Source organism: Pan paniscus, chromosome 13, assembly GCF_029289425.2.
Source record: "Pan paniscus chromosome 13, NHGRI_mPanPan1-v2.0_pri, whole genome shotgun sequence".
Classification (NCBI taxonomy): Eukaryota; Metazoa; Chordata; class Mammalia; order Primates; family Hominidae; genus Pan; species Pan paniscus.
Genome location: NC_073262.2, coordinates 111060004 through 111072177, shown reverse-complemented (window position 1 = coordinate 111072177; position 12174 = coordinate 111060004). Strand labels below are relative to the sequence as shown.

General features: G+C 35.4%; 1 protein-coding gene across 2 annotated transcripts in view; it reads right to left on the bottom strand.

Annotated features, from left to right (window-relative positions):
- The window catches only part of PTH2R (parathyroid hormone 2 receptor), a 142620-nt gene that overhangs the window by 39876 nt on the left and 90570 nt on the right, over window positions 1-12174 (bottom strand). For both annotated transcript variants that reach the window (XM_003820822.6, XM_008974287.4), the window contains exons 6-8: window positions 11616-11805; window positions 10261-10414; window positions 4331-4391 (exon numbers count right to left, since the gene is read on the bottom strand). In XM_003820822.6, coding sequence (XP_003820870.2) covers window positions 4331-4391; window positions 10261-10414; window positions 11616-11805 — 405 coding nt within the window. The remainder of the gene's footprint in view (window positions 1-4330; window positions 4392-10260; window positions 10415-11615; window positions 11806-12174) is intronic.

Here is a 12174-nt window from a genome sequence, read left to right as displayed (position 1 = left end):
CTCAATTGTTAACAAATTCAAATAGCATAAAGGGATCAAAGTAAGGAAAAATGCAAAGCCAACAAGTTTTAGAACTGAGGGAAGCTGATGAATGGGGAGCTTTGAAGCAAGTAGGAGGAAGGCTGCACCTAAAGACAATGACTCTATACAGTTCTAATTTTCAGGAACAGTGAGTGACAGGTTCTTTATAGAGTTTAGGTATTCACAGTACGTGATTTTTTTTTTCAGTGCATAGCAGACAAAATAATTCCTGAAGGAAATATCTAGTAACTCAAAACAATATATTGGCTTAAATAAAGAAAAGTTCCCAGGAGATAACAAAAAGGGAACTGCTGTCACAAAGCGTACACAATCTGTGGATATTAAATTGTTCTCTATTAACATAAAAGAATGCTTGGCATTACTGCATATATAGGTTAAAGCTGCCTCTCTTTAAATTACCTTTTCTTTATCATAAGTGTGTTAATCTGCTTGACGTGTGATAGCAAAATACCACAGGCTGGTGCCATAGCAAAATACCACAGGCTGGGTGGCTTAAACAATAGACATTTATTTTCTCAGTCTGGAGACTAGAAGTTCAAGATCAGGGTGCCAGCATGGTCCTTTTCTGGTGAGACCTCTCTTCTTGGCTTGTAAGTAGCCTCCAACTCGCTGTGTGCTCACATGACCTCTTCTTGGTGTGCACAGAGAGAGAGGGAGAGCCAGCCTCTCTGGCATCTCTTCTTATACGGACACTAATCCTTTCATAACAGGGCCCCACTCTCATGACCTCCTTAACCCTAATTAGGTCCTTATAGACCCTATCTCCAAATAGAGTCACATTGGGGGTTAGGGCTTTAACATGTGAATTTTGGGAGACATAATTCAGTCCATAGCAATAAGCTTGACCATGAGAGCAAAGCGCAGTTACCTGAATGCTTTTCTACTTTTTCCTATTCTTTCTCATCATTATTTAAATAGAAATAATACCAAAAAAAAAGAATTTTTTCATGTTCATTCATCATGTAGCCCCTCAAGAGAAACACAGACAACTGGGGGGCTCTGGCCAAAGTCCATTTGAGCCAACTGAAAGCCTTTACCAGGCAGCCTCCCTGCAGTCAGCCCCGGAGGCACTTGGGTCAGACAGAAGTAAAGGGCGACTTACAAGCGTATCAGACACTTATAAGGAATGATAGGAGATGGGCGGTCAAGATTTTTTTCTATTTATATATAATGATCGGGCCTTAAAAGTTACTGTTTCTTTACCCACAATGAAGGTAACATTTATTGTTTGTCTAAAATTTGGAGCTTACAAAGCCCTTTCATAATGGCCTCTCATCTAATTCTCAGATCTGTCCCCTGCAAACTCACAGCATTGTCATGGCCAAGAATATTATTCTCATCTTACAGATGGAAGACTGAGGCTGAGAATAACTGCTGCAAGTCATGAATGGAAGAAAAACCACATCTCCTTATAACTCACAACTTGCATTAACTCAAACTTTATCATTGCTTAATAGATATGGAGCAAAGAGAGAAAAAAATGGTCAGCCGAATCCAGAAGAATCGATCAGCATGCACTGAAGAGTTATCTACTGTAAAATAGGGAATTTCATTTATGCCCATTTGGAATTCATGGTTTGTTGGAAAAATGAGACAGTTACACTTGCACATTTAGAGAAATAAGATGATAGATAAGAAAGGAATAATTATATAATATGCATACTAAATGCTGCAGGAATTTGATAAGGAAGATTTATATGGTAGAATAGTAGACTTCAAACGCACTAACAAGGTAGAGCATTTGTAGTTATGGTTTTCACCATGAAATGCAGATATATTTAATTTTATCATGTGAATGAGAAAAACATATGCCAGGAGACAATACTGCATGTATACATGCAATACAAATACACAGGCATGAGCTTATATGTCAACAAAAAATGGGAATTGTTGAAAAGTTAATGGTAGGTGATAACCTATTTCTGATTTAGAGAACAGAAAGAACTAGAAGTTTTACCTCTCTGAGGTAAAAAGACAAAAGGCTAGACATAGTGAAGATAAGAGAAAAACTGTCTAGTGTACGCTGGACATTTTCCACTGTGTACTCTTGATTACCAGATGTGTTAAATCAATGGAAGAGTGAGAAGCTATCAGTGATACTGTAAAAAGAATCCCTCTTCAACTCTACTCCTTCACATATAATAAAAATTCCACTTATCTCAATAGAAACATCTCATCTGCCTATAAGTGTTTTCTGAATGCCTCTAGAGCCTGAATATCTGAGATCAAAGTACTTTTCTACCATTCGTGGCTGTGCAACCTTGGGCACAACTTCTCTGACCTCAATTTCATAGAGTTCATAATGAGTTTTAACTTACTTAATATTTGCAAAATTATGAAGTACCTGGAATGTGATCAGCACTCAGAAATGCCAGCAAATGTTTTCATTATTACTTTCCTCCAACATCACGTATTATTACCCAATGTTCTGGTAATTATCTTCACAAAATGCAAATTTGCTGTCGTTATCACTGAACGAAGACCAAACATCCTAATCTGGCCTATGAGGGTCTATAATGCCTCCACCCCTCATCTTTTCTACAGCCTAATTTATAAGCTCTAGCTTCAGCAGAACCAGGGTTCCATCAACTTGACAGGATAAAAATCAAAATATTATAAGCTAGGATTAATGGAAGGATGAGTTTGGCTTTCTAATGAAATAACAATATACAAAAATGCTATTTTTTAATTCTTTAGACATTACTTGTGAATACAAATTAATGAAGCAAAAGAATAATACTTGCTAACAAGTATTTAGCACTTACTATCAGTACATTCCAAACTTTGCATTAGGTATTTTACATACATTATCTCATTTATTCTTACAACAACAACTCTGTAAAGAGTAGTATTCATTTTAACTGCATTTGACAGCTGAGAAAACTGAGGCTCAGAGAGGTTAGGTTGTACATCTGCTGTTCCAGAACCAAGAAGTAGCAGAACAAGCCTATAAGACACCTGTACCTGAGCTCCTTCTCAGCACACTCCCATTTAGTGCCAGGTACTATGCTAAGTGTTCATAATAATGTATTAATGTCATCTATACATTATTATCTCTGCTTTATACACGAGAAACTGATACACAAAGAGATCATGTGTTTTGGGTCCGTTGGTCCCTAACCTAGCAAAGCAGTTAAATCAAGATTTGAACTCAGGTCTGTCAAAATATAAAGAAAGGATTCTTTACTATTTAATGCAAATGTACCCTTTACACTTAAATGGTTATTTAAATGTATTAGGTGTACCATGATACATTAAAATGTATCCTTAAAAATGATACATTTTAAATGATTTATAGCATTGTTTTCTTGTACTTTAAAATGACACATTAAATTAGCTCCATGCTACCTGGAAGAACTTAATGACTCACAGTTAAATTCCACTTCTAATATGTGTTTATTATTTTAAAATATTTAATTCTGCTATAGAAGATATGGTAACAAATGGGATGCATGAAACCCACAGTTTGCATTAAATATAGATAAGGATGAGTTAGTAGACCACACGTGTGTTAAACACAGGTACTAAAGACACATGAGGCAACTGAGCTCTAAACATTCATAACATACTAAATATACAAGAGCCACGAACAATCCCTGATACACAGGAAGTTCTTAATATTTTTGAGGGCATTATCAGCCTCAAAAATATTTTGATTTTGAGGATTCATGGATTGATGGAACTCCTTCCCACATGTCCTTTTCCCAAGGGCCACAAATAAAACCCAGAACTTCTCTGCAGGCTAATTCGGAAGCTACAACCGTAGCCAGTGTACTTGCCCCTCCGTCTCTATGAGGGAGTATGTGTCACTGGCCCAGGGCACCAGATTCTGTCTGTAGTTCCCCTTCGTGCCACCTTATCCCAGGTCCTCATAACCACACCATCCTCAGGAAAAGCTGATGTGGCAGAGAGAGAGAGACAGAGTATGAACGCTGCCTATCCTAGGAATCAGGTAGTGTAGTTCTTCAACCTGCTTTCACTAAATCCTAAGTAGATTCTCTTACCCATCTCTTTCCACTTGCTTCTCACATTATATTTTAAATTTGTTTCTTAATCTATGGAGGTCAGGCACCTTCATCTAGTCTGCGAGTGTTTCTGCTCTATGACCTCTGGAATAGACAGCTTGCTGGTAATGTGTTGGAAGCTACCATCGTATCAAGGTAATTTTCCTTGTGGCATCCCTAAAGAACAATGGCATCAAGAACAGCAGCGAGTGTGAATTCTGAGCAGGAAGCCTGAGTCTTGAGAACATCTGAGGTTCTCTCTTTTCCCCTGCTTTTTCACTCACCTCGCATCAGCCAGGGTTGCTCGTGCCACAGCCCATGCTGCAACAAATGCTGCTGGAAACCCTGAAATCAGAAAATGATTCAGAGACTAGATTTATTTTAAGATTAAGGAGGTTTTTTCCTCAAATTCACCATACATAAGAATATACTATTAGCGGTTCAGAGATAAAAATAGACATGAAAATTTCTGATATGTGAACAAGAAAAGTCCACTTAATTTTTAATCATGTCGGTTTGAGAAATTAGCAATATTGATGTTATTTGTTCCTCTAGTCTGAAGATAAAAACTGGCCTAATTTTCATCTGAGGGTTGTAGGGAAAAGCCATATTTGGAGAAGAGTGAAGTTCCTAGGGTTGGAAGTAAGCAATGATTGGCATTTGACTTTGACTCTTGTCACGCTGACCATCATATGCTCTCAAGGAGTGAAGCAACACAGGGACTCCTGAAAAGCTGAGGGATGCTCTTGTTTTAAAAACTTAGAATTTTTTCATCCTAAAAATGGAAGGCATACCGAGGCAAGTTATAAAAATCAGGAAGTTTTAACCAGTTTAGTCTCTTCTTTTAGTTCACATTGGCACAAGACAGAAGCATTTTCATGCATTAATAGAAAAGGGTGACCACTATATTTGTCTGATGATTTGAGCGCGAGATATTTGTCCTTCATAAGTGCTAAACACCTTCTGGGCTTGTAACATCAAATCCATTATACCGACTTTCTTTTGCCCCCCAGTAAAAGTTCACTGTCCAGCTCATGTTGTATTTGATTAAACTCTGACATCACACACAAAAAAATCATGAACCGTAACTTATATGGAATACTGCAGTAGGGGACTGAAAGACTTAAGAGATGACTTTTCATTATGTGGCCTTTATGAAAGTGGTTTAAATAAAGGATATACAGAAACCATAAGGAAAACATTTTATAATCTAGGAAGCACCTTACAAAAGGGGAAAACAAAATTTTGGTCTAGCCAAGAACATTTTTTATCAAGCATAACTTTAAATTCTTAACCTTTAAAAAAATTGTAATTTTTTAATATTCTTTCTTAGCAACAAAGTGAACAAAGAAATAGGCTTAGAAAATTTTCAGAAAAAGATGAAAATGATGATATGCACAATAATGTCTTTGGTCTCCTTGGTGACCATCTAACTTAAGTTCAGCCTGCCTATATCACTACTGAATTTTATGATTCTATATTCCAATTTTATTTCTTGTTTCTATAGTATTCTTTCTTTAATCTGCTCAAATTCTGTATTCTAGGAATTTTTTGTCAAAATAGACCTACCTAATTCTGGTTATTTCTTAGCTTCAGTTTGCATATTCTATCTATCTGTCTGTCTATCTATCTATCTATCTATCTATCTATCTATCTATCTATCACATTTCTCCATTAATCATTTATTGTCTATTTATGTGTCAAAGATTGTTCTAAATGATATAAATAATGAACAAATAAACAATATCCCTGTTTTCTAAAACTTATATTCTGGTGAAGCAGTCAAAATTAACAAAGCAACTTCAGTTGCTTTTGGTTATGAATTGGTGCTATGAAGAATAAATAAAAGTGATACTATGTAATGGGGAGGGGACAGCTGCTTCTGGTAGGATGATTAGATATAAATCCACCATACAGCCTGGCATAGATCTTACCATATGGCCTGACATAGATCCCTCAGCTGTTCTATCTTGGTTGTCTTCAAAAAGTGTCTGCCTGTCTTTCATCAATTTCCACATCTTATCATTCTTATATCTGCATCTTCTGCTTCCTTTACATTCTTCTGATCAGGTACTTCCTGAATGCTGTTCTATACAATATTTATTAATGGTGGTTGAGTTGGCATTATGTTTTAGATGATAATTATGTCAAATATCGTACATAGGCATTACGTCTTCATAGAATTGCTTTTCTCATCTTCTTAGAGAATCTTATGCATAAGACTAGCATAGAGACTACCATGGAAGAATAAAGAACAGAAAACTACTTTGGGATCCTTTAAGAATTTTTTATCACGAGTCTTAATATGAATTGTTACATAATTTAGAACACAGAAATAAAGGCAAAAATACTTGACATGTAAATGTTGTTTTAAATTTAAATGTTAAATTAAGTAAATTTAATATAAATTTAAATGTTATCTAGTATGTGCATTTACTGAAAGTTGAGTTATTTTCTTTTTTTTTTTTGAGACGGATTCTTGCTCTGTCACCCAGGCTGGAGTGCAGTGGCATGATCCCGGCTCACTGCAAGCTCCGCCTCCCAGGTTCACACCATACTCCTGCCTCAGCCTCCCCAGCAGCTGGGACTGCAGGCTCACGCTGCCACGCCCGGCTAGTAGAGACGGGGTTTCACCATGTTAGCCAGGATGGTCTCGATCTCCTGACCTCATGATCCGCCCACCTCAGCCTCCCAAAGTGGAGTTATTTTCATAAGACACGTCAATACAAAATAAATAAATTTTGTGAAGACAAAACTTTAAATTAACTTTAAAATAACTACAAATTAAAAATGTTGAATATGATACATATGATCACAACAAGAAAACAAACAAAATAACCTAAAGGGTCAGAGTGCATGCATCTTGTGTGGGAGACTTTAACACATGTCTCTGTGTTTAAACACTTACTGCCAAGTGGATGATCAAAAAATGTTTGCTGGATTAAGATATTTTACAAAGGGAATAAAATGGGAGTGTGGGACTGTTTCCTGATTATTTTCAGGGAACATATTATGTGAAAATATTCTATGTAAGATGGTATTACTAGGATAGGTGCTTTTATATGATGATATGTACATACTGGTGTTTCATCTGACAGTTGAAAATTAAGGATGGCTACTAATATAGAAGCAAATTACCATATTTAGTAACAATAAAAAAAAGAGATATCTTTTACATACAGAATTAAAATAGAGGAAAATGTGTAGTTGAAATAAAATGGAACTAAGAATAAAGCACCTTATTTATGGGAAAACTGAGACAAGGATGGGGAAAATAACAATGTGCTTGGTTGAAAGAAAAGAAACAGTTATCACTAGTATTCACCTTTATTCTCTATGCATCTTGTTTTATAATAATAAAATGTAAAAACAGTTATTTTAAATATTTGTCCTTAATTTAGTAAAGGTCAGATATGACACCTATTCTTCTTCAGATTGTCATTTCCTTTCCTTCCTATTTATTTATTTATTTATTTATTTATTTATTTATTTTTCTTTTTGTTTTTTTTTGAGATGGAGTCTCGCTCTGTCACCCAGGCTAGAATGCAGTGGCGCGATCTCAGCTCACTGCAAGCTCCACCTCCTGGGTTCACGCCATTCTCCTGCCTCAGCCTCCTGAGTAGCTGGGACTACAGGCGCCTGCCAGCACGTCTGGCTAATTTTTTGTATTTTTAGTAGAGGCAGGGATTCACCGTGTTAGCCAGGATGGTCTCAATCTCCTGACCTCATGATCCGCCGGCCTCGGCCTCCCAAAGTGCTGGGATTACAGGCGTGAGCCACTGCGCCCAGCCTCCTTCCAATTTATTTTTAAGAATCATCACAATCAGATTGCACACGGTCGCTCACATCTGTAATCCCAGCACTTTGAGAGGCCGAGGCAGGAGGATTGCTTGAGGCCAGGGGTTCAAGACCAGCCTGGGCAACATAATAAGACCACATCTCTAACAAATAATAAGAAATAAAATAATAAAACATTTAAAAAGAAAAGGATTATCACAATCAATATAAGTGTAACTCCACACATTACTACAATGTGACTAACAGAGTTCTGAGTATTTATCTAGCTGAAAAGAGCTTAAAGTTATAAACATTTGGGTCCAAATGAGTAACAAAGGAATTTAAGCAAGTTCTCTGCTCTAATGAAGCCAGTAAATGGCATCATTGGAAGTAAGTATAAAATTGGACTCGCTCTCAGTTATTCTAGCAAAGTATCCTGCAAAGCATATATAATGTTTTTGATCATTTAGAAAATGAATTTAGAAAAATGAGTCAGATATATAAATAATGTTTTTAAATCAGTCTCTCAGTGTTGAGATAAGAGAAAGACAATCCATAAATCAAACAGATTTTGATATGTACTTCATTCAGTGATAGCTGTGTTTTAGGAGCAGACAGAGAATCTTAAAAGAATACTACTATTATTTTCATTATATATGCCCTAGACTAGAGTATATTTTTAAAGAATGGAAATGCAAAGAGAAAGTCAGAAGACAGACTAGCTGTAGAACCATAATTCCATGAAGAATAGTTATTACTCTTTTGACTTGTGGCTAATTAAGTGAGCAAAATGTGGCGTGTAAAATGCTTTCACAGACAGTTTCCATGAAAAGTCAACTGGTTTTCATGTGTGTTCTCAAACTATTTCATGAAATGAAGATTTCTATTGTAGTTGTCATTTCTATGCCTAAACTTTTGTGGGCAAATTAATAAAAGCTGTAAAGGAAGGTAAGAAACCATACTTGCATAGAAGCTCACTAGCACCTTAGCTTTTCTTTACATTCTCTTTTTCATAGAAAGATTTGTGTTTTCTGAGATTCGGTGGGACAAACTCCTAACTGTAAGGAGAGACAGACTGAGTGATAAAGCCCAAATAAAGAGTTAATAAGGAGGCTTGCACCAGGTAGCTATCAAGGCATAAATAAAGAGAAAAAAAGAATTTATTAAAAATGTAAGCAATGATGAAGAAATTTGAAAAATAAAATATAACCCAAATAAACAAATGTCTACATTCATTATTGAATTTTCTATCAACACCTTTTCCAACTCCTAATAATTATGTGGGTTCACAGATATAATTTTGATTTGAAGGAAGGCAAACTACCACAAATTGTCAAGAAAATTTCCAAAGGATCCTAAAAAAGCAAAATATTATCTTTTTTATTTTCAGTAACTGCTAGTCAAAGATAAGAAAGAGCCTTAAAACAGACAAGCTGTCTACAAAAATACAACTTTAATTGTGATGATTATTTCATAATAAGTTTAACAGTAAATTGATTTTCTTTGTCTTCTTAAAGGTTATTAATTAGCTAGCAGAAAGTTCAGCATTCTTTACTTCGCATTTCAGTTGTTAAGAAAAAAAGTTAAGGCAAAATAGGCAAAGGCATATTCTTATTTTGGAGAGGAAAAAAACCTCCAAATTTAGTCGTGAGCTACTTAGTGAATTTTTTTCCTATGCTGAGCACCTCCTAATTTAAATATTAAAATAGCAATTGAGATCTGCAACTGTTAATCTCCAACCTCTTCTCAAGTTTCACCACATATGAGTTTTAATTTCCCTTAATTTTTAACAAGCAAACAATTTCTTTTCTCCATGTCATGTTGAGTCAGTGTCTAATCCAGTAATCCCCCTTGTACTGCTAAATCATTTTTGAAATGAGAACTGAATACTTTTTTAATTACTTATGCCAGAAGTAATTTGAATAATTTCCTTCTAAAACACATGGTAAGTCCACATAATTAGTTTGTAATTTGTATTTGTTAAATACAGTCAGGATGGTCCTACAAATTCATTTCTGGCATTCTCATCATATGACCTAGAAATACAAACCAAAAATATATCATTATAGCTTAGAAATTCAAAAATAAGAAATTTTAAGATGAAATTATTGATAAAGCAGAACACTGACATTTAGTTTTACATGTGTATGGCTTACAATGAGTTCTCTTATATTTCCTCCAAAGAATCCTCTCAAGAATCTGGCCTAAGAACACCAGCCACAAATAACTTTAAAAGTTTGTCACCACTGGGAGAATTATAGACTTGATCTTAATTATTTTTGTCTAAGAATAGAACAATAAAAGAAAGGGAGATAAAAAATAAGAATGGGAGGGATTGTTTCAGGAAAATGGCTGTAGGGATGCTAATGATGGGCATGACAGAATGTCATCAAATGCATCATCCAGTTTGAAAGGAACAGAGATATAAATGTCTTACCCCAGCCTATCAAGATGAAGCCCCACAGGTATTTGGTGTCCGAAAAGAAAGCCACAAAGATGAGATTATGCAGGTAGAGACCTTCCACCAGGATCCAATAATAATTTGTAGCCAGGAAGTAAATAAACATCACAACAGCAATCTTGCACCCGATCTATTACAAATAAACCAGAATTTCATCATATTAGAACACTTTGTTGTACTGGATGCCAACATTAGACCACTAAAAAACAAGTCTTCAGTTTCTTTTTCAGGCTAATATGTCTCCTTTACACAGTAAAGTCAAAACTGTTGAGAGGCCAAAACAGTTATTTTAATGCATCATTTTTCAAGACTATGAACTTGATTCTATTTTTAAAATAAGTTTTTTCTTTAAGAAGTTACCAAAAAAAATCACCTTTTCTCAATTTTTTCACTTTATAAAAATAATACATGACCATCACAGAAAATTAGGAACATATAGAAAAGTATAAAGAAGAAAATGTTACCCATATTTTTAGCTTGCATTTATTTTATTTTGGTCTTTTATGCAGCTATTGCTGCAAAACAAGCTGCCCCCAAAGTTAGTGACTTACAACAATAAACATTAAACATATCTTATAAATCTGTGGATGGGCTGAGTAGTTCGGCTGATCTGGGCTAGGCTTGTCTTGGCTAGGCTCACTGAGTAGAGGTCTACTCTCAACTGCTACACTATTGTGTCCACTTCCTTCTGTTGGGGAAAGCAAGTCTCAGTGCCAGCCCAGAATCAGAATCAGCAGGGACTATAAAGTTACAAGGCAAAGGCACAGATCCAGACAGGGTATTAATTCACACCATCAAGACAATCAATCTACTATACCTAATTTCAGATATATTGCTTCAATGATCTAATTGAGTGAATTATTGGATCAATCTATTTACTACCACCAGGACATTCAAGAGCAGAATCAAGTAACATAAAATTTTATATTGGAACAAGTCTTCGAGTACTCAGTAAAGGGACTAAATAAATATCATGGGCTTTTAAATTGCAAGCTTCTGGTTTTGCTGATGGGTTTTTTACTTTCGAAAGTGGTGAGCCCCATGACAGTTGCTGTGGTGCCTACGCCAAATACCATTTCAATCTTGTGCGTTTTGCAGTTTCCATTTCAGAATATTCTTGAGGAAAAAACCCAAGAACTTTTAATAAAATGATTGATTAGACATGAAAGGACAGAATTGAGGGAGAAAACATCACTATACAAATTGATAATCCATTTTAGTTAGTTCAGAGATAAGTAAAAGCAAGTTAACATGTTTAGTGGACTGTAAAATTGTACTTATTTGTAGTGTTATACAAATTAGTAATGAGAGAAAATGGTGAAAACACTTACATATTGTGATTTGTCCACAGAAGTTGCCTCAATGGAATTTTGTGGGTCATCCTGCATTATTAGGGACTCCAGCTCCTTTACTCCTATGTGAGCATGGACTACTCTGTCTTTGACAAAGATGCTTGTAGCTCTCAGCATGAAAGACACAAATAAGTGCATGTGGATATAGTTCCTAGTGCAATGCAATCGTCTACGGAGAGAAATATTCAGTATTTAAATTTGGATAAAATTAAAAATGGGGGAAACACTCAGGGCAACTGCTGCCACCACCAACCAGCCTGCTCCCCTCCAGCAGGGACTGGTTCGAGACTCCACACAAATTCCAAAATCTGCAGATACTCAAGTCCTTTATATGATATAGTGCAGTATTTGCACATAACCTATGTACATCATCTTGTTACTTTAAATCATCCCTAGATTACTTATAATACCAAATACAATGTGAATGCTATGTAAATAGATGTTATACTGTATTGTTTAGAGAAAAATGACCCAAAAAATAAGTATGTAAATGTTCAGTATGAACACAACCAAACTTTTTTTTCTGAGTATTTTCCAT